Below are 22,831 nucleotides of genomic sequence, written 5' to 3'. Positions count from 1 at the left end.
CTGTTAAGTAAAAAGAATGACCAGATTCACATTTTTGGTGCAAGTCAACTTTGTTAAGAGAAGCTAGGACAGACGACTTAATGTTTTCATGGGATGTAGGCAATTGTGTTGATGGAAACGTGGAGTGCTGTGCTGTGCTTAGTCACTCAGTTATGTCCGACTCTTTGAGACCCTATGGACTGTAGTACGCCAGATTCCTTTGTCCATGGGGATTCTCCAGGCAAGAATACTGGAGTAGGTTGCCATGCCCTCTTCCAGGTGATCTTTCCAACCCAGGGATCAAACACAGGTCTCCTGAATTGCAGGCAGATTCTTTACCAGCTGAGCCACAAGGGAAGCCCAAGAATACTGGAGTGGGTAGCCTATCCCTTCTCCATGGGAACTTCCTGACCCAGGAATCGAACTGGGGTCTCTTGCATTGCAGGCAGATTCTTTACCAGCTGAAGCCCATTGATGGCAATGCATACAGGCAACGATCAGCCTGAAAAATATGTTTTTGCCATGAACAGGCAAAACATTAGCTGAGGTTTTGTGAACTTCAAGTTGTACTAAAAAAAAGTAAACATAAGTGTTATCATTAAGCATTATTTTGAAAAGTTGTTAATAAAATCAGCATGGCAAGTCTTAAGAGAAAAATGTTAATTGTAAAAAGAGATTTGGAAAAGATGTTTCATTTAAAACAATTGTAGTCACACATGGGACTTTGGATAGCTATTTGTAACAATGAACAAAAGGGCACAAGCCCTTTCTGCTAGGTATAAGTGGCTCTGATGCCTCTGGCCCAGCCCTCTTCCCTCTCTGCATCTGAGTGTGATAACCACCTTACAAGCATGCTTCTCTGCCTATATCCAGTCAGCCAATCAGAAGAAAGCTTGGACTTCATGTTTCACCTTTCCCTGATCCCAGGACAAATGCCAAAAGCAACTGCCACTCTCTATGCCAAGAGCAAACAACTCATTTTTATCATCAGAAATTAATTTTACATATTTTTCTATGAAAAAGAGACTGTTCCCCTGTTAAAAATGATCAGCTTTTTGGGATTTTGAGAACTGCTTTTCCCTCCCACTGGGGTTCCCCAAACAACCATCTCACAGGTGGTTGGAGGAACCTCAGCTTTGCACTGCCTCAGCCTGAGGGTGTCTCAGAACGTAACTTCAATAAAGCTTGAGTATCTACCAGGGAGAAATATCTTGAACTGTAATTTTTAAATAGAAAGACCAGCCAATTTCAGCAGATGTGACAGGATTAATTTTTAACATGCATAGAGTTTGGATTTTGCTACCTCACTCATAGTATCCTTGTGTCCAGAGGCTATGCTTATATTTAATCTTGTTAAATGGTGTATGACAGTGAAAAATGAAACAAAACCCATTCTTCATTATTATTATGTTTCTCTCCAAACCAATCAATTTGTCATTCTTGTTCATTTGTTGTGGACAAATTCTTTGAAGCTTCAAGAGCATGTGTTTCACCTATAACAAGTAACTCTTGCTTTAAAAGGATGAACATAAATGACGAATTCAAAAACCACAACAACTTTTGACTAGGAGGAAATCAGCCATTGCAAAGTTGAGCAAAATAAATGTTCAAGGGATAAGATGAAGCCACGGAGCTGTTCAAGTAGGTCATGATGTGTGGTGCAGAGATTTGGATTTAAGAGGCTTAACAAGTTAAATATTCTTAGCCCCTTCATTAGATTTTCCTTATGCTTTAACCGCTCATTTGTACATTGTTTTCCATTGTCTTCAAATGCTTCATGGATAACTGGATTTAATAATAGCTTTCAAAAGGTGATGTAATCCGTGTCAAAACATTAAAACCCAGCAGTCTGGTGAATGGAAGGAAACGTCAGCTCATTGTTTTAAATATTGATGGGGGTGGTGGTTATGGTTACTGGTTATGGGCATATTAGGTCCTTTGATTATCACCAAAAGCCCCTACTTCCCTGCCTCCCATATCATCCCACCTTTAGCCACGCAGAAGGGAGGAGAACTACCTGCAAAGATGTCTAGGAAGCTCAGCTAAGGCTCACCTTGAGCCATTCAGCATTGCTTCCCTGCTCCGGGAAGAGCTCTAAACTCAGGGACAAGGGTAGCATCACATAAAACACATTAGTTTGCAGGGTCCTTAAGCTGCCACTTGGAGAAGAAAATGGCAACTCACTCCAGTACTCTTGCCTGGAAAATCCCATGGATAGAGTAGCCTAGTAGGCTACAGTCCATGGGGCTGCAAAGAGTCAGACACGACTGAGTGACCTCACTTTCACTTTTCAAGCTGCCACTAGCCAGGGTCCATCCCTTCTGGGACAACTCATAAGTTGACCAGCCCTGTTGTGCACAGCCCTCCAAGAATAGAGCAAGAAAAACATGAGCTCTAGAACCTGACTTGCATGAGCCCATCACTGCTAGGCCCAAGACAACAAAGAAAGATCTCTCAGGACTTCCCTGGTGGTCTAGTGGTTAAGATTCCCAGCTTCCACTGCAGGGTGCACAGATGCAATCCCTGGTCAGGGAACTAAGATCCCACATGCTGCATAGTGCTGCCAAAGTTGAAAAAAAAAAAAAGAAAGAAAAAGAGAAAAAGAAAAGCAAGATGTCTCTCCCATAGGGAAGGGTTGGGAAGCCTTACGTGCAAAGCTTCTTGTGAGCCCAGAACCTTTGCATAGAGGTCACAGAGTTTCTTCAACCTATGGGAAGATGGGAGAAAAAATAAATAAATGAAAATGAAGAAGGAAGCAAAAGTGGAAGAGGTACCTATGATTCTCATCATTCAAAAAGATTCTGAGCCTCTGAACTTTTGCTTCCACTTGACATTTGATTTTAACTTTTCAAAACAAGGCACTTTATTTTAGTTCCAGTATCTGAAATCTACGAGGTCACAAAAAGTTATAATGAAAAGAAAGGGATGCATTGCCTGCATCACCAGGGGCACAGGGCAATTTACTCATTCATCGAAGGAAACCTTGTGTACCTGTTGTCAATTTCCTAAGCACTGGAGATTCTGGGAGGACCAGGATAGGATTCCTGCTACCCTCCTTCTCTCCTCATCCCACTAAGAGGAAATGAGCAAAGTGGAGAAAGAACAACTTTGAATTCTGCTTCTGTCTCCTCCATGCTGTGAAGTCTTAAGCAGGTTACTTAAGCTCTTCGACCTTTAGTTTTGTTCACAAACTTGCCTGATTTTTTCACTAATCACAGTAAAACAGTGTGGCCCCAGGACCAGTAGCAACTGCATCATTTGGAAGCTTGTCAGAAATGCAGACTCTCAGATCTCATCCCAGACCTGCCAATTCAGAAACAGCAGTGGCACATCTGTGTTTTCACAAACCTTCTAGGTGATTAAGTTTGAGAACCATGGGTAGAAAGCATATAAAGTTTCCAGGTGAATAACTGGTGGTTGTTGTTCAGTTGCTCAGTCGTGTCCGCCTCTTTTTGACCTCATGGACTGCATGCAGCACTCCAGGCTGCCCTGTCCCTCACTATCTCCACAACAACTGGTACATATGTAATAATGCTTGATAAATGATAGCTCTTAAGAGATTTAGTCTTATGGGGGAATCGGATACAAGCCAAAAGTTATAATTAGTTAATTTAGGTACAACATTAGACTTATTTCCATTCTGATTTTTAGAGAATAGCATTGTTAAACGGGATCTTACAGGTGATATAAAGTTAGGCCAATGACTTTCAAAAGTATTAGTATTATTATCATTATTATTATTTTAAATACAGGAACTCTTTCTACAAATAAAAATATATGAAGATGCCTAGTATATGTATAATTGAATCAGTTTGCTGTGCAGAAGAAATTAACATAACATTGTAAATTAGCTATGTTTCAATAAAATAAATTTAAAAAGAAAATTCCTAATTTCTCCTCCCTTCTTCCCTCTCTTCCATCCCTCCTTCCTTCCATCCTTCCTCCCTCCCTTCTACCCTGCCATCTCTCTTTCTTTCACTTTTTCTTTCTAATTTCTTTTTACATAAACGGACTAATTTGGCAGAAGCAGAGGAATAGTCAGACAGAACAAAGAAAATTAAATAGAACCAAATACATAAGGGAATTTAGAATCATAAAGGTGGGCATTTTAAACTCATGAAGAAAAGATAGATTATTTGATAAAATGGCACTGGGACAAATGGCTACCCTGAAAGAAGCAAAACTGGACTCCTATGTGACTTCTTACACCAAAATATATTTCAGAAGGATCAAAGATTTACACAGAATAGACGAAAACAGAAAAGCACTGAAAATGAGTACTTTAAAACAATCTTGAAATGAAATGGGAAAGTCTTTTCTATGCATGATAGACCATTCAGAAGCAATGATTTTAAAAACAGATCAACCTAACTTCATAAAAAGCTAAATATTTATTATAGTATAAAATGAATAAGCCATAAATATGATCAAAAGACATATTGGGAAAAGATCTGTTCCAGGCACTGGAGATTCAGCAGTGAACCAACCAGACAAAACTTCCTACTTTCATGGATTTTTTTCTTTTTACTGTTTTGCAACATTTTATTTTACTTAATACTGTAATATTAATATTTACAGATAATACTACTTTCTTATTGGTTTATGTTTTATTGTATGTAATTTTTGTACATTTTTTTTCCTATTCTTTTCCATTATGGTTTATCACCAGATATTGAGTATAGTTCCCTGTGCTATACAGCAGGACCTTGTTGTCTATCCATTCTATGTATAAGAGTTTGCATCTAATTCCAAACTCCCAATCCATCCCTCCTTGGATCTTAATATTCTAGTGGGGACATTTTTTAGGTAAGTGGTCCAATCAGCCCTCCATAGCCCTGGCCAAGCACAGTGGTGGCAATAGTCATAAAGCAGCGAGCTAAGAATGGAGGCAGGAGAGGGTGTGCCATAATGTATCCAGGGGCTCTTGTGCGTGCATGCTCATCATGTCCAACTCTTTGTGACCCCATGGACTGTAGCCCACCAGGCTCTTCTGTCCATAGTATTTCCCAGGCAAGAATACTGAGGTAGGTTGCCATTTCCTTCTCCAGGGGACCTTCCCGACCCAGAGATCAAACCCATGTCTCCTGCATCTCCTGCATTGGCAGGTGGGTTCTTTACCACTAGTGCCACCTGGGAAGCCCTCCAGGGGCTCTTAGTTGGTAAATATGTTATCAGGGAGGCTCCCAAGGTGGCGCAGTGGTAAAGAATCTGCCTGCCAAAGCAGGAGACACAGGAGACATGGCTCTGATCCCCGGGTTGGGAATGTGCCCTGGAGAAGGAAACAGCAACCTGCTCCAGTATTCTTGCCTGGGAAATCCCATGGACAGAAGAGCCTGGCAGGCTACAGTCTTTGGACTTGCAGAGTCAGACATGACTAAGCACGCACACCATGCTAGAAGCACACCATGTTATCAGGGGTGGTATGGGAATAAATAGTTGGTAGTGGTGAATACCAATTGCTGAAAGAAATTGCCACCTCCAAGGAACCTAGTCCGTCTGTACCTATACTTTTTCATTGTTATGCGTCATTCATGCAGGATGTATGGCAGAGTGCCCTGCAAGGGGTCGTTTGTTTACCTGGTTATCTCCTCCCCCAGTAAGTTTTCAGCTCCTGGGCTATATCCATTTTTGTATTCTCCATAGCTCCTTGCATGGTATCTTATGTATGATAAACTCAACAAATATTATTTTGAATACTTGGTTCTTCAATTATCAGCCTTGTGCCTCTCTACAAGACCCTCATGATGAAACTTAACAGACATGTCATATTAGGAATACACATTAAGCAGTCTTTAAGTTAAAAAGTTAAAGTGAAGTTGAAAGTAGGTAGAAAGAAGAAACAGAGGAAAAAAGGAGAGGGGTATGGGGTGGTGCAGGAAAGGAGAGAGGGGGAAAGGAAGGAAGGGAGGGAGGCAGAGAGGGAGGGAGAAAGAACAGATACTTTTTTCCTTACCTTTCCTCCTTGGTAAGACGAGCCAGCTTTCTGGCTTTGTGGGCAAGGATAAATCTAAAACATACAAATAAGAAAATGGGGGGAAATCAATGGGTGCTATCATCTTGGCCTCATTTCTATAGCTACACATATGTCTAGTGTACAAGTTAAAAGTAAGCCAGAAGAAACAAACAACACACTATCTTATTTTATGTTCCATGTTTTACTATTTACGTGTTACACTCCTGACATTAAAAGATACCTTCTAGTTTTAGGAATTCAAGGGACTAAAAACAGATCACTGGTCATAATTTTTGCCTAGGGGTATACCATGACTAAGCTATCTCCCCATATATGGCTGGTGGTCAATAGGAATACACCCTGGATCTCAAATGCCTATTTAAGATGTGCCTGAGATTTTACAGTTCCATCCAGTTCTTGTTCTTTGGTTCTGTTTTCAATATGCTTCTCCCAATTGCCCAGCCTTCTAGAATCTGCCTCCATTTCCAGCCCTATGATTGTCAACTAACCAACTGGCTTTGATCTCCCTCTTTTGACTTTTGGCTCTCTCTGAAATAAACTCATACATATCCTAAGACCCTTCTCAGTTTTGGCTGCTCCAGGTAATCACCACCTCTCCATCCCCATGACAACCATATCTACGTTGCTCTTCCCTACCAAACTGAGGACTGGGCTGGCCTTGGCTTCTCTCTTATGGGAAATCTCAGCATCCCACATAAGTACCATCGATGCTCATGTAGCCTCCACAAGAAGCCTTGTTAGTGGAACACCGTAAGTCAAATCTTCATATCATGCTTTCACAAAAGATAGCTTACCATAATATATCAACACCCAGTGCCAAACATGAAGAAGAAAACTAGTATAACACATTTTAAAATGTTACTGATATTTTAATTCCTTTCTAAATTGTTACCCATTGTAAGATATTATTTAAAATTATTTTTTGGCCTTGCCATGTGGCTTGTAGGACCTGAGCAGGGATCGAACCTGTGTCCCCTGTAATGAAAGTGTGGAGTCCTAGCCAGTGGACTATCAGGGAATTACCAGAAGACATTATTTGTAAAAAATCAATAAGATCTTTCTTACTGCTGGATTTGGAGAAAAGTGACATTGGGTAAAAAATTATTGAACAAAGTTTGGGACACAATTATTGATAGTATAGGAACATATTGTCAATATGGAAGATCATCACACCACCACAAGCATGCCTTACCCTATTATGGCAGGATAGCTGCCATCAGGTTTAGTATCATCCAATGCATAGGCAACTGGAGCTTCCTCTCCTTCAATAATCATGCTTCCACAGTAATCTTGGAGAAAAACAAAATGGAAAAAGACATTCATCACCCTATCAAATTACCTATAGCAGTTACAATGAAGCATACAGTTTTCAATTTGAGAAGCCCAAAAGATGAAAATAAGAACTTATACTCTAAATATATGAAGGCAAATCAAACTGATGTTTGGAAAGTGAAGGAGCCAACATTTGGTGAAAAACTCAAATGCTAAGTTCCTCTCTGCAAAGAAGCAATGTGATATCATGAATTAATCCAGGCCACCATTAAACGAAATCTTATTTTCCCTTACTGTTACCACATGTGTCCCCATTTCTTTTTTCACAAAAAATCACATAAAACCAAAGATGTATCAAAGACATGCTAGTCTATTCCTGTAAAATAGAAGGCACTGAACATTCACATTTTATGAGGGGCCACTTAGATGGCGCTAGAGATAAAGAACCTGTCTGTCAATGTAGGAGACATAAAAGATGTGGGTTCGATCCCTGGGTCAGGAAGATCCCCTGGAGGAGGGTATGGCAACCCACTCCAATATTCCTGCCTGGAGAATCTCATGGACAGAGGAGCCTGAGAGGTTATAGTCCGAAGGGCTGCAAAGAGTCAGATATGACTGAAGTGACATAGAGCACATGTACTTATTCTAACTAGTTCTTAATTATCTGTAGACAGGGCAGAGAGCATTTCATACAGCACCTCCAGAACAACTTGGGAAACAATTTCAACTCATTCTGGACAAATGTGCTTATCTGATTCCCCTCCTGAACAAAAAAGATATGTAATTTTATCAAGAGAATACAACAGAGCAATGGTGAAAATGTCAGGGCAGAATTTTAAATGTTAGAATAAGATCCTACTACAGTGTACCACTCTTTCTGCTCCATAATTTACTAGGAAATTGGGGTTGTTTGAACAAAATTATGGTGGGACACCTTGGAACAAAGGTTGTATAGAAAATCCAATGAGAGGGCTTCAAAATGAGGAATAACGACTAGAGAAAGAACCTGGAGGATATGCAATGCCCCCAGCTTGTGTGTGAGCAGGCACACCTCTAGACCTTTGAACCTGCATTTGCTTCTCTGTCTCCCTTCATGACCCTCCCCACTTTGCATCTGTGAGAATCAACGTCCTAGTCGGTCACTGAATTGAGGGGCACTTGCATGCCCCTCAGGTGTACTGCAGAGAAGGCAATGGCACCCCACTCCAGTACTCTTGCCTGGAAAATCCCATGGATGGAGGAGACTGGTAGGCTGCAGTTCATGGGGTCACTAAGAGTCGGGCACGACTGAGCAACTTCCCTTTCACTTTTCACTTTCATGCATTGGAGAAGGAAATGGCAACCCACTCCAATGTTCTTGCCTGGAGAATCCCAGGGACAGGGGAGCCTGGTGGACTGCCGTCTATGGGGTTGCACAGAGTCGGACATGACTGAAGTGACTTAGCAGCAGTAGCAGGTGTACTGGGGCTAGAAAAAACATTGAGAAAAACTGAACTACAGGGAGAAGAAATGTTTAAAGTCTGTCGGAGAATTTAAGAAGATTTAAGAATACAAGAGAAATAGCTAAGGAATCACCATGTTATAAGAAGACAAGAAAGAAGACAGGATGTGATAAGAGAAAAGAGCAAGGGCACACTGGTCACATAGTCAGCTGAATTGGCTGGGGTGGAGGCCCTGCTTCCTGGGCAGAGACGCTGCTTGGCCTCTGTACCACCCAGGTGCACTGGGAGGAAGCAAAGGACCAAGAGGCAGAGAGAAGAGCCCTGTTCATGCCAGGACAAATCATGAGATGACAGTAGTATTTCTGTCATTTGTAGGTAGAAAGCTCAGGAGTTCTGCCCATGCACAGGGGACTTCTGATTAACTTGGTCCAGCCTTACTCTTAAAAAGGGGCATTCAAAGACATCTAGACATTTAACAAAGTCCTTTAACAAAAGAAGCAGACAAAAGCAGAAACAAACTAACAAACAAAAAGGAACCCTAAGGAAAAAAAGACAAAGAGAGGAAGTACCTCCCAAAGCGGCAAGTAACATCCTCAGGGAGAAAAGAGAAGATATTGTACCTATGGTCCGTGATAAAGAGGACTATTCCCAGGTGGCGCTAGTGGTTTAAAAAATAAAATAAAACCTGCCTGCCAACACAGAAGATGTAAGAGATGTGGGTTCGAACCCTGGGTCAGGAAAATGCCCTGGAGGAGGGCATGGCAACCCACTCCAATATTGTTGCCTGGAGAGTCCCATGGACAGAGGAGCCTGGAGGGCTATAGTCTATAGAGCCACACAGATTCGGACATGACTGAAATAACTTAGTACATGCATGCAAAGAGGACTATTTAGAATCAAATAATACATGAGAAGCTTTTTTTAGTGTGGGAGTGTGGAAGGAGGAATGCTGAGCTGATGATCACATTCATCTGGAAGAATGATATTTACCAAGGACAAAATTATAGGAAAAATAATGAAGAGAGGATGTGTGTGCGTAGTAAGTTGCTTCAGTGTTGTGTGACTTTGCAATCCCATGGACTGCAGCCCTCCAGGCTCCTCTGTCCATGGGATTTTCCAGGCAAGAATACTGGAGTGGGTGCCATGCCCTCCTCTAGGGCATCTTCCTTACTTAAGGATCAAACCCAAGTCTCTTAGGTCTCCTGCATTGACAGACAGGTTCTTTACCACTAGCACCACCTGGGAAGCCAAAGGGAGACTCTTGTACCAAATATCAAACATACATATTATAGCCACATGGGTTACAATAGTACAAGTGCTTCTAAAGGACTAGAAAATAGAATCTGTGTTCTCTAAAGTGGAGTATGCCCACCTAGATTGCACATCTGGATAGAGGAGAAAGATATTAGAAATTCTTATTTTCAATTTTAACTGTTTTGACTACTCTTGTATATCTTATAATAAACATATCTTTTTTTCCGACATAATTTAGAAATAATATATTCAGTGGTTTTTTGTTTAGTCGCTAAGCTGTGTCTGATTCTTTTGTGACACCCATGCATTGTAACCCACCAGGCTCCTCTATCCATGGGATTTCCCAGGCGCAAATACTGGAGTGGGTCTCCATGCCCTCCTCCAGAGGATCTTCCTGACCCAGGAATCCAACCTGCATTGGATTCTTTACTGCTGAGCCACTGGGGAAGCCCCTTTTATATAGAGTGCTACAAAAAAACACATCTGGAACCCAGTGACAAAGATCAGGGAAAAAGAATGGTTGGTCCAGAAAAGCCCCATGTAGATATATTTCCTAGTAGGATGAAACCATCATAAACACATTTTTTAAAAATGATGCACTGGAAGAAAATATTTGCAACAGATGCAGAAAAAAATTAATGAGCACAGGACAAAGAGATAATTGACAAAATGATTTTACATAGTTCTGAAGCCTTATTAATGATAAAAGTTACAGATTTTATAAAAAAGAAATGCTTCTATTCAAATCTTCAGAGTGATACAGAAGAAGCTGTTTATTGCAGCATCGTATATAATAGCAAAAACTTAAAAACAATGGAAATGCCTATTATCAGCATAACTACTGGACACATCTTGATAGAGCCATACAGGGAATTACTGTTTATTCACTTGTTGAAATAAAGTAGATTTAAATGCCAAGATGTGGAGAAATATCTGTGGTCACAGAGGGAAGCAGCTTAGCACCAGCAAGTTCTCCATGGTGGGTCACTATCCAGTTCTTTGGAAAAGATAAATTACTTGCTCAAGTGATGCACCAACCCAGTAACAGTCCTAAATAGAATGTCCTGCAAAGGCGGAGGATTAGGAGGCTGCAATGTGGTGGAAAGGGGTAGATACAGTAAGAACTGTCCTAAGGGAAAAACATGGAACTTTCCCCCTTTGCCTGCAGCACAAGCTTCCTCTCATCTTCTGTAATATAGGTCCTCATTTCAGTCCACCCTTCCCTTTGCCCTCAGTCTCAGGTACTGACTGTTCTTACCTGGCCTCCTCTTGGAAGAAAAGGAGCTGTGATGAGGGTAAATGTGGTAAGACTCTAGCATTGTGCTGTTCAATATAGTAGGCATGTGTGGCTTTTGTACATTTGAATTTTTTTTTCTTTTTTTAAGCTTTTAAATTTCATATTGGAGTAAAGTTGATTAACAGTGTTGTGATATTTTCACACACCGAGGAAACCAGAATTGAAAGAGACATGTGTACCCCAATGTTCATCGCAGCACTGTTTATAATAGCCAGGACATGGAAGCAACCTAGATGTCCATCAGCAGATGAATGGATAAGAAAGCTGTGGTACATACTGGAGTATTACTCAGCCATTAAAAAGAATACATTTGAATCAGTTCTAATGAGGTGGATGAAACTGGAGCCTATTATACAGAGTGAAGTAAGCCAGAAAGAAAAACACCAATACAGTATACTAACGCATATATATGGAATTTAGAAAGATGGTAATGATAACCCTGTATGCGAGACAGCAAAAGAGACACAGATGTATAGAACAGTCTTTTGGACTCTGAAGGAGAGGGCGAGGGTGGGATGATATGGGAGAATGGCATTGAAACATGTATATTATCATATGTGAAACGAATCTCCAGTCTAGGTTTGATGCATGAGACAGGGTGTTCGGGGCTGGTGCACTGGGATGACCCTGGGGGATGGGATGGGGAGGGAGGTGGGAGGGGGATTCAGGATGGGGAACACGTGTACACCCATGGCGGATTCATGTCAATGTACGGCAAAACAAATACAATATTGTAAAGTAAAAAAATTAATTCATCAATTAAAAAAACCAATGTTGTGATATTTTCAAGGGTATAGCAAAGTGACTCAGTTAATACATTAATATATATACACATATCTACTCTTTTTCAGATTCTTTTCCCGTTTAGGTTACTATAGAATATTGAGCCGAGTTCCCTGTGCTATACATTTAAGACCTTGTTGGTTATCCATTTTAAATAGAGCAGTATGTACATGTCAATTTCCAAACTCCTAACCATCCCTCCCCACAACCTTTCCCCACAAGGTAACCATAAATTTGTTCTCTAAGTCTGTGAGTCTGTTTCTGTTTTGTAAATAAGTTCATTTGTAGTTTTTCTTTTTAGATTCCACACATAAGTCATATCATATGGCATTTGTCTTTGTCTGGCTTACTTCACTCAGTGTGATAATCTCTAGGTCCATCCACGCTGCTACAAATGGCATTATTTCTCTCTTTTTAATGGCTGCATAATATTTTTAAATTTAAAGCAATTAAAATGAAGTAGCCATGTGTGGCTTCTTACATTTGACTTTAAAGCAATTAAAATGAGACAAAATTGAAAAATTCAGGTCCTCAGTCTTATTAGCTACATTTCAAGTATTCAATTCTCAACACAAGTGACCAGTGGCTGCTGTACTGGAGAAAACCACTCTGGAACATTTCCATCATTGCAGAATCTAGTATTTTAGTGGGCATCTATGTAATATTCTATCCAGCAGGGCAACACACTTATTGAATATGTATTTTACACAGTAGAATCCTGACACAAGCGAGAAATTGCCTGGAAATTTTCAGAATCCCCATCTTTGTGAATGGCTCTATAAACTTGCACTTTAAAAAAACTGTATCAGAAAGTGTTAATAATCTATTTTCACAAAATTCTGTGAAAGGATTAAGTAAACATTGAATTATGATGTGCTGTGCTAAGTTACCGCAGTCTTGTACGACTCTTTGAAACCCCATGGACTGTAGCCCACCGGACTCCTCTGTCCATGAGGATTCTCCAAGCAAGAATACTGGAGTGGGTTGCCATTTCGTCCTCCAGGGGATCTTCCCAACCCAGGGACTGAACCAGGGTCTCTTACATTGGCAGGCGGGTTCTTTACCACTAGCACCACCTGGGAAGCCCATATTGAATCATAAAAAGAGTTAATCATATTCTAAAGAAAGTTAATTCCATGAGTTTGTGCCAATGTACTTTACTTAATGGAACTGACCTTAGAACCTGGATGAATGTTTTATGCCCGCATGCTAAGAAAAACAGTTATACACAAATGTGTAACTTTGCACCAAGTTTCTTGGACCTTCTACCAAAGAAAAGTACTCACCCATATTTCTCCAGAAGGGCTCTTTATAATAAACTATACTCTTGATGACTGAACCCAAAGGCACACGAGTGATCAGCTGATTTCTCATCATTGGCAGAGGGGGATTGAAGTGAATCTTCATGCCCAGAACAGGAGGAACAGCGCTAATCACGTACTTAGCCTGGGGGAAAAAAATGGTGTGATTAAACATTGTTGGTGGGTTGTTTCTACTCTCTCTTTTTAAATGTTTCTCCCTCATTTTACCTTTGTCCCCTACTCAGTCTCTTCTTAACAGAGAAACTAGAAGAGCCCTGTTAAAATCAGAATGAGCTCTGATTGTTCCATAGTTCAAAACCTCCAATGACTTCCCATCACACTTGGAGTCCAAGCCAAGTTCCTCAGTCACTTTCAAGGCCATACATGAGAGGAACCCCTGTCACATCTCTGATCTCATCTTCTGTTACTCTTCCCCACAATCCTCTTAATATCACCATTTTTACTACCTTGCTATTACTTCATTATGCCAGGCTTGCTCCTACCTCAGAGCCTTTGCACTGATGTTCAGTCTATCTGAAAAATTATTCCCCAGAGAGCCACCTGGCCCAATCTATCATCTCTTTGGGTTCTGCCCTCAAACATCACCTTCTGAGTGAGACCTTCCTTGATGACCTTATTTCAAATTGCATGACCAATGGCCCACCCCACCTCTGGCATCACCCCCCTGTCCCTTTCCTGCTTGGTTTTTTCCACAGTACTCATCACTATCTGGCATTGTCTATGTTTTAACTATATATTTGATTACAGCTTTTCTCCTTCACTAGAACGTAAGTCACATGAAAGCAGGCAATTTTATCTGTTTTGTTCACTGCTATGTTTCCAACTCCTAGAAGAATGCCAGGCACATAGGAAGCACTTAATATGTATCAAATCAATGTTTTGTTTGGTTTTCTAATTCTGCAGGAGCCCAATACAGAGGACTGATAATATATATTTTATAAATCTTCCAACTTAGCCCCAAATATTATGGTTCCCTTTTCCTTTCTTTCAGATAGAGGTAGCTTTTTCACTTTGGGCAAGGGCATTGTCTTTGAAGTCTGGAATGTTCTTGGCTTTATTTGTGCTCTGGTTACCTATGGTACTCTGGTCTCCTCTATCTGGTTTAAGGCTCTTGGTTACCTCGTACAATTCATGGTTTAGGGTCTCCACAAGGACATTTTCTCCTGTCTGGTCAATGTGGATCACAGGCCTCTCCAGCTTCACTCGATCCCCCAGGAGGTCCATTATCCGCTCACTCACTTGACCAGATCCACCCACAAATTTCCTCTCCTGGAAAGGAAAAAAAAAAAGGACCCAAGGAGTGAGTAGGAAATATAAAAATAGATACAAATTGCTAAATTGCTAGTTTTCCTCACACATCTCTACTGTGTGAGGTATTCAGCTTCATGTTGCTCTCCTGGCTGCTTTTTTTCACCTTTGTTTTCTAACTAATGATGGATGCTTCTGTCCTCAGTAGCTTCAGTCGTGTCCTACTCCTTGAGACCCCATGGCCTGTAGCCCGCCAGGCTCCTCTGTCCATGCGATTCTCCAGGCAAGAATACTGGAGTGGGAAACCATTCCCTCCTCCAGGGGATCTTCCCAACCCAGGGATCCAACTTGGGTCTTCTGCATTGCAGGCAGATTCTTTACCACTTGTGCCACCTGGGAAGCCGCTTTCAACAAAACGACAGGTTTTCTAACAGTCACATTTCATGCTATGTTCTGATGGGCTCGTAGGCTCCAAACTCAGGTAGACATCCTCAGCCTGACTCCCAAGTCCCACCTGCCTGGCCACTGCCCCTGCTCTGTGTCGTACCTGCATCCTTTGATTGGGTTGCTGGGCCAACCACTTGCTTGAGCCCACACAGGCCTGCTTCCCCTTTCCTTGTCACCCAGTCTCAGAACCTTGCTGGCCTACCTGTCCCCAGGCCAGCTTACTCCCTGTTACAGTCTGTCTATCTCACCCTGGGTCAGGTGCCTGCTGTTTCTGTGGTCACTGAGGTCATTTCACCTCCCTGCACCCCCTTGTCCCAAGCCCAGGAAAACGCTTCAAAATGTTCTGCATGATTGTACACACAGTTGAACTGACCACCTCCTCCTACATGTTCAGTTCAGCTAAATTTTTAAAAGACTATTTCAAATAGTTCTCAGAAGAAGAAAGTGAAGGAGAAAGAGAACGGAGGGGGAGAAGGAGAAGGGAGATGAGAGGAAGGAAGGGGAGGAAGAGTAAGGAAAGAAAAGGAAAATGGCTGTCAAGCAGATTATCTAAGAACTCTAATCCATTTCCTACAGTGCCAGCACAGCCCCTTATACAAAGCTGGGCTTCAGGAAATAAGCAATGAATGAATTCCATGTGGTGTATGTGTTTTTAATTGAAAATATATTTCTGATTTTCTCTGTTGAGCTTTCTAAGAAGTACCCAGTTCATCAGCTGGTCTCTTACAAACTTATAAACAATCATCAGATGTATATCCAAATGGAAGACTGCAAAAGTACATTAAAAAGCCTAATTTTTAAATGCTATTGGCCACTGGGTTGTCACATTTGGTACCTAACAATGGACTCCCCCTTTCAAAAGTCACTTTGAGCTGCTATGCTTAAATTCCAAAAGCCACAAGCGTGCTTCCAGCTCTGTCTGTTCATGAATGAAGGATGGATGATGGCAATCTTTGAATTAGGCAGTGGTGGTTTTCTGTTGGAATGGTCTGGGTATGAATGGGTACCTGCCCTCCATTGGATGTTGAGAAGATCCTGGTCGTGCCCCCACACTGCTTCACATACCACAGGAACCAGAGAGCGGAGACCTCATGGATCTCTGCAGTGACGCAAAGGTTCACAAAGAGAATAGCAAGCTGCTTTGAAGATCTGCTCAGGAAGAAATAAGAGCAACATTGGCAAATGCAGGGGAGCATCTTCTTCATTGTCTGGAAATTATTCAAACAGCAAACTTACTTGGCTAAGTGGAATGCAATTTGGCAAGTTGTAGAAATTCGTAATCACTAGAATCTAATATTATAAAACATGACATCAAAGATTTGGGGAATAAGAGATATATTTTCCCCTTCATCAAAAGACCTAACTCAGAAGCAGGCTTCTCTGGTGGCTCAGGTAGTAAAGAATCTGCCTGCAATGCAAGAGACCCAGGTTCAATCCCTCGGTCAAGAAGATTCCCCTGGAGAAGGAAATGGCTACCCACTCCAGTATTCTTGCCTGGAGAATCCCATGGACAGAGGAGCCTGGTGGGCTACAGTCCATGAGGTCACAAAGAGTCGGACACAACTGAGCAACTAACACACACATGATTGCTCTCCACACACTTGCTACTCTTCCAGTCATCCCCATCTCAGCAAAAGGCATCACCATTTATCCACTTGCTAAGGCCAACACTAGAGAAATCAACTTTAATTTCTCTTTCCATCACTCTCCCTCCCATCCAATCCATTGGGAAATCCTATTGTTTCTCACCACATCACTCCATCTTCATCACTACCAATTTGGCAACCTCTCTTGCCAAGGTTATTGCAATTATTTCCTCCAGACTGGTTCCTGGACAAGGTTCCATTTGTCCTCACCTAGTATCTATTTACCATTCTTGAAGCCAAAATCTGTTTATTGCCTTTGCCTCTGTGATGCTCTTTTTAAAGTGTAAATCAAGTCACATCATCCCCCTGCTTAAAACTCTTCAGTGGCATCCTTTCAAAACCAGAATAAGATTCAGATCTTTTACCACAGCCTTCAAAGTCCTAAGTGGTCTAACCCATTCCTATGTTTTCTATTTTATCCCATACCTTCTCTCCTTATTCTAATTTCTCCTCAGAAAGATGAACTGTTTTTTTTTTAATTTTTAAAAATTTTTTTAAAATTTTAATTGCAGGCTAATTACTTTACAATATTGTATTGGTTTTGCCATACATCTATTTTAAACTAAATTTTAAAATTTTTGTTTAGTTAGTTAATTATGCAGTTACTTTTGGCTGTGCTAGATCTCCATCGTTGTGTGGGTTCTTCTCTAGTTGCAGCGAGTGAAGACTACTCTCTAGTTGCGGTGTGCAGCTTTCTCACTGTGGCGGTTCTCTTCTTGTGGAGCACGGGCTCTAGGGCTGTGTAGGCTCAGTAGCTGTGGCACATGGGCCTAGTTGCTCTATGGCATGTGGGATACAGGTTCGATCCCTGGTCAAGGAGGATCCCACATGCCACAGGGCAACCAGGCCCATGGACCACCAGCGAAGCCCCAAATGAACTCTTACATGCTCATGAAAGTGAGCACCAGCTTCTATATTCCCAGCACACTGGCATTCTCTATCATTTTACCACAGTATCATTTAAACTCTTTTCACTGTCTTATCTTAATTATTGGTTTATTATTTTTTATTGCTGTCTCCCACACTAGAATATCATCAGTGAGACGGGAATCTTAACTTTTTTGCTCATCATAGTGTCCTCTTTAATAAAATAATGTCTGGCACATAGTAAGCACTGAATAGATTACTTGTTATATGACTGAATGAACACACGTTGATGAGAAATATCAATTCAACATTACTTTCATTTTATTTATTTTTTTGGCCATGCCACACAACTTGCAGAGCTTCACTCATGTCTCAGGAGTAAAGAATTCACCTGCCAGTGCAGCAGACACAGGAGACCCAGGTTTGATCCCTGGGTTAGGAAGATCCCGTGGGGAAGGAAATGGCAACCTACTCCAGCATTCTTGCCTAGTGGGCAGAGGAGCCTGGCAGGCTACAGTCCACGGGGTCACAAAGAGTTGGACACAACTGAGCAACTAAACAACAAAACAACTTGTGGGATCTCAGTTTCCCAACCAGGGATTGAAGCTGTGCCACAGCCTGGAATCCTTAAGTACTCGGCCACTAGGGGGAACTCCCTAAACATTATTTGTAAATGGTCTACATAAGCAAGGAGATCAAACCAGTCAACCCTAAAGGAAATCAGTCCTGAATATTCATTGGAAGGACTGAAGTTGAAGCTGAAACTCCAATACTTTGGCCACCTGATGCAAAGAACTGACTCACTTAAAAGACCCTGCTGCTGGGAAAGACTGAAGGCAGTAGGAGAAGGGGATTACAGAGGATGAGATGGTTGGATGGCGTCACTGACTCGATGGACATGAGTTTGAGCAAGCTCTGGGAGTTGGTGATGGACAGGGAAGACTGGCGTGCTGCAGTCCATGGGGTCACAAAGAGTCAGACACGACTGAGTGACTGAACTGAACTGATAATGCTCAAAGGATATGCTAGGTGATGTACCAAGTACAGAATTAGTCACAGTTACCTATTCAGTTATTTTACCACCTAATGGAAGAGCAGCCCAAAGAATGAAGGAGGCAAAAAATAGATGAACTTTTGCTTGAGGTTGGCAGGTAAATGATGAGAGGTTATGTCCTACCTGTAGCCACACCAGAAGGTGAAAGATCTCATGCAATTCCAACAACTCAGTTACGTCTAACAGACCAGGAGTAATGTGTACTCTGGGATATCTTTAATTAGGACCAACCCTGCTTTTGACTTTGACATAAAGTTTGCATGTTGTTTTATATCTGAGGCAGAATTTGCCACCTGGTAATGCTGACAATACATGGAATAAATAATATTGTCTTCCACTTATTGAACTCTTTCATACTCCATGGTTTTTTTAAACCCACTGTCTTACTGATTTGTTATAAAAATGACAGTTATTATTTTTCCCCAGTTCACAAGCCCCAAAACTGAGTCTCAGGGAGCTCATTAAATGGTACCACTGTAAACCACATCATACATAATTCAAACCTCATGCTTTTAATACCTCAAAATGCTTTATAATTAATCAGCTGACCTCAAAGGGATGAATCCCCTGACCAAGGGACACCTCTCTACCCTAGTGTACCTTAGCTCTGGAAGTTTGTAGAATCAAATAACACACACCAGTTACTTGTGACAATGTTTGCAACCATAACCACCTGGTAGCACTTTTGTGATAGTCCCCATCATTAAGCCTGAAAATAGTGTAATATATATGTTGAAGTGACTTAAAGTTAGTTTTGCAAGATTCCTCATGATAATGGAAGGGACGGAAATTGCTGACTCATGGTTTCTTTGTAGAGGCAATTTTTGTCATCTATCTAAAGCAAATATCCAAAGAATGGTTTAAAATATTACTTCAAAGTAAAAATATCCTTTGCTGTTTCCTCATGTCTTATATCCTTTGTTATTTAATTTATAGGTGAATTCGGACAATATAAGGTAATCAGATCAGATCAGTCGCTCAGTCGTGTTCAACTCTTTGTGACCCCATGAACTGCAGCACTCCAGGCCTCCCTGTCCATCACCAACTCCCGGAGTTCACCCAGACTCACGTCCATCGAGTCAGTGATGCCATCCCAGCCATCTCACCCTCTGTCGTCCCCTTCTCCTCCTGCCCCCAATCCCTCCCAGCATCAGAGTCTTTTCCAATGAGTCAACTCTTCGCATGAGGTGGCCAAAGTACTGGAGTTTCAGCTTCAGCATCATTCCTTCCAAAGAAATCCCAGGGCTGATCTCCTTCACAATGGACTGGTTGGATCTCCTTGCAGTCCAAGGGACTCTCAAGAGTCTTCTCCAAAGGGAGTCATAAATAACTAAAATCTAATATTGCCCTGGCTAGATAACCAATATCAAACATAAAAATAGTGCTGTGATTGTTACTGTTGCCACTTTGGTGAGAAAGAAATAACTGGCTTGAAATCAAGGGAAATCTATAAGTCATTCTCTCTGGAGGGTCAGGCCATATCTAATGCTTTATTTGATTTACTCTGGGAGCTTTAGTGGGAAAAGAACTAGAAGAAAAATATCTGAGGGATGGAAGGTCAAGGAAGCTAGTGCAATAATATTTTTGTATTCCTTGCCTTGTTGACTTTTTAAAAGGTAAACGTTACTATATTTTCTACATGGAAAAAATAAATATATTATATAAAATTTGGAAAATTTATAAAAATAAAAAGAGAGAATGAGTATCTTCCACATTTCTGCCTCCCCCAAAGATAATCCTTAGACTCATTTTGGTGCATTTTTTCTAGTTATAAATTTTAAAAAGTATATTTACATAGTTGTGACTATATCATAAATTCAATGTGTTTCTTAAAGTGTATTATAAAATGATAATAACAGACAAAATGATCAATATTAATTTTTGAATGTATGACTATACTTTAGTTTGAATCACAGTAGGTTGGATATGGTGGGGATTTTGTTCAGTTCAGTTCAGTTCAGTCACTCCGTCATGTCTGACTCTTTGCGACCCCATGGACTGCAGCACACTTGACTGCAGGCATCCCTGTCCGTCACCAACTCCTGGAGTTTACCCAAACTCATCTCCATTGAGTCGGTGATGCCATCCAACCATCTCACTCTCTGTTGTCCCCTTCCCTTTATTTTATTTATTTTTAAAATATTTATTTGGCTACACTGGGTCTTAGTTGCAGCATGTGGGATCTAGTTCCCTGACCAGGTATCAAACCTGGGCCCCCTGCATTGGGAGAGCAGAGTCTTAGCCACTGGACCACCAGAGAAGTTCCAAGGGTTACTTTCTTTGAAACTACGAAATGATGTCATAGTTATCTTGCTTAGGAAAAATTTAAAAATTAGCTTGTGTTCATATAGTCCTAACATCTCAGAATGCAGTATTTTGTCAGCCAACAACCTGAAATATTCACTAACAGGAGGACAAGGCCAAAGACTATGACAGAAAAACTCAGATCTCTATGAGACCAAAGAAATATAATTAGTCTTATCTTCAGTGAGCTTTAAAGCTCTCTGGAGAGAGAAGAACTCATGAATTTATTAAAAGCTTTTTATAATGGGAGTTATAAATGCAGGTAATAAATACTCATTATATTTTTAAAATCTCATGTATAAAATTTAAAACTTAATACTGCAATTTTATTACCAAAAAAACCCGTTGTATCACAAGCTACATTCTCAAAAAATGTGGTAAATCACATGTGTTAAAATGATGTAATTAATAATAGGCATGATTTCATGACAATAAAAGGGTTTTACTCTTTCAAAATTGGTTGCTTTCAAAGGCTGAAGACATAAGAGTAGTACATGTTTATCACAAACTATTATATAATAATGGCAATGATTAAAAACTGGAAGTAACTAAAATATCTAATGATAATAGATAAACACATTATAATATTCACTTTTCATGAAATAGTCTGCAACCATGAAATATGGTGTTTGATGAAGAATTTTAATTACTCGGACAAATGTTTGCACTGCAATATATGTTAAAAAAAATGTTCTGATGGATGTCCATTGCTTGCAGTGCATATACTGTTTCCTTTTTAGAAATGAGATCACATTGTACATACTTGATTATAGTCTGCTTTTCTATTTGTTTAATAATACAATTTTTTCAAGTCATTAAATATTCTTCTACAACAAAACTTTAAAGATTTTAGGGTATTCCAATTTTCAGACAAAGCATAATTAATTTAACCAATCTTCAATTTGAGGACCTTTAGATTTTTCTTTTAAAAATAATGCTTTGAGGAAATTCCCTGGTGATCCAGTGGTGAGGACTCTGTGCTTCCACTGTCAAGGGCCTGGGTTTGATTCCTGTTCAGGGAACTAAGATCCTGCAAGCCAAGTGGCCAAAATAATAATAATAATAATGCTTTGAATCTCCCTTTCTCTCTTTTTCTCTCCTTCTTTAAGCTAAATTTTTAAAAGTTGAATCTACATATGAAAATGTATGTACATTTTATGTCTTTTGATTATTTCCATATCTCAGATTCAGATATCCCTCAAATCTTTTTTACTTTTAGCTGCCAGAGCTCCAACTTCCCTCCCCAAAGCCTAGAGAATGAAGATATCAACCGCAGAGTCATATTCCCAACTAATGCTGTTTAGCATGGGCAAATACCCTCATTGCAATTCCATTTTCTTACTTTGTTTACCACAAATTCACCACATCCTTTCCCTTTTCCCTGATGTCCAAGATCAGTGAGGCCTCTTCATCTTGTCTGTCTATACAGCTTCCACAACTCTGCCAACTGCAATTTAATACTTGACTCATGCACACTTTCTTTCAATGCTACATGTTTCTCCTTAATGGGGAGTAGTCAGTCTAGTCATCCATATTTCCTGGATACTCGTGAATGATCCAGAGAAGGTCTCTAGAAGTTCCCCTTCAAAGCTTTAAAGAGTTGCACCCCATTCCATAGGTGTTTGAAATGTATATCCTGGTACACTATCTCCATACCTGACCTTTAGCAAGGAGTACAAAACTATCTTTACTTCAACAGCTTAATAAATGAGATCTTTAAGCTGTTTTTTTTTTTAAAAAAAAAAACACATATTTATTTTTAATTAATTAATTATTTATTTTGGCCATGCCTTGTAGGATCTTAGTTTCCCCCACCAGGGATTAAAACCGTGCCCCCTGCACTGGAACCACAGAGTCCTAACTACCAGACCACCAGGGAAGTTTCCCTTTAAGCTGTTCTAAATAAAAGAGATGGCATATTCTAGACTGTCCTGAGGACTTT

The 22,831-nt window shown here is 40.5% G+C and overlaps 1 protein-coding gene across 1 annotated transcript in view; it reads right to left on the bottom strand.

Moving 5' to 3' along the window:
- Nucleotides 1-22,831, bottom strand: part of MAOB (monoamine oxidase B) — a 122,124-nt gene that overhangs the window by 7,404 nt on the left and 91,889 nt on the right. The window contains exons 6-11 of the mRNA XM_019956141.2: nt 16,026-16,167; nt 14,443-14,592; nt 13,288-13,447; nt 7,146-7,242; nt 5,933-5,986; nt 2,629-2,686 (exon numbers count right to left, since the gene is read on the bottom strand). Of these exons, the coding sequence (XP_019811700.1) occupies nt 2,629-2,686; nt 5,933-5,986; nt 7,146-7,242; nt 13,288-13,447; nt 14,443-14,592; nt 16,026-16,167 (661 nt within the window). The remainder of the gene's footprint in view (nt 1-2,628; nt 2,687-5,932; nt 5,987-7,145; nt 7,243-13,287; nt 13,448-14,442; nt 14,593-16,025; nt 16,168-22,831) is intronic.

This window comes from Bos indicus, chromosome X, assembly GCF_029378745.1.
Source record: "Bos indicus isolate NIAB-ARS_2022 breed Sahiwal x Tharparkar chromosome X, NIAB-ARS_B.indTharparkar_mat_pri_1.0, whole genome shotgun sequence".
NCBI lineage: Eukaryota > Metazoa > Chordata > Mammalia > Artiodactyla > Bovidae > Bos > Bos indicus.
Note: the sequence above shows the minus strand (reverse complement) of the source record. Positions and strands in the feature narration are given on the sequence as shown.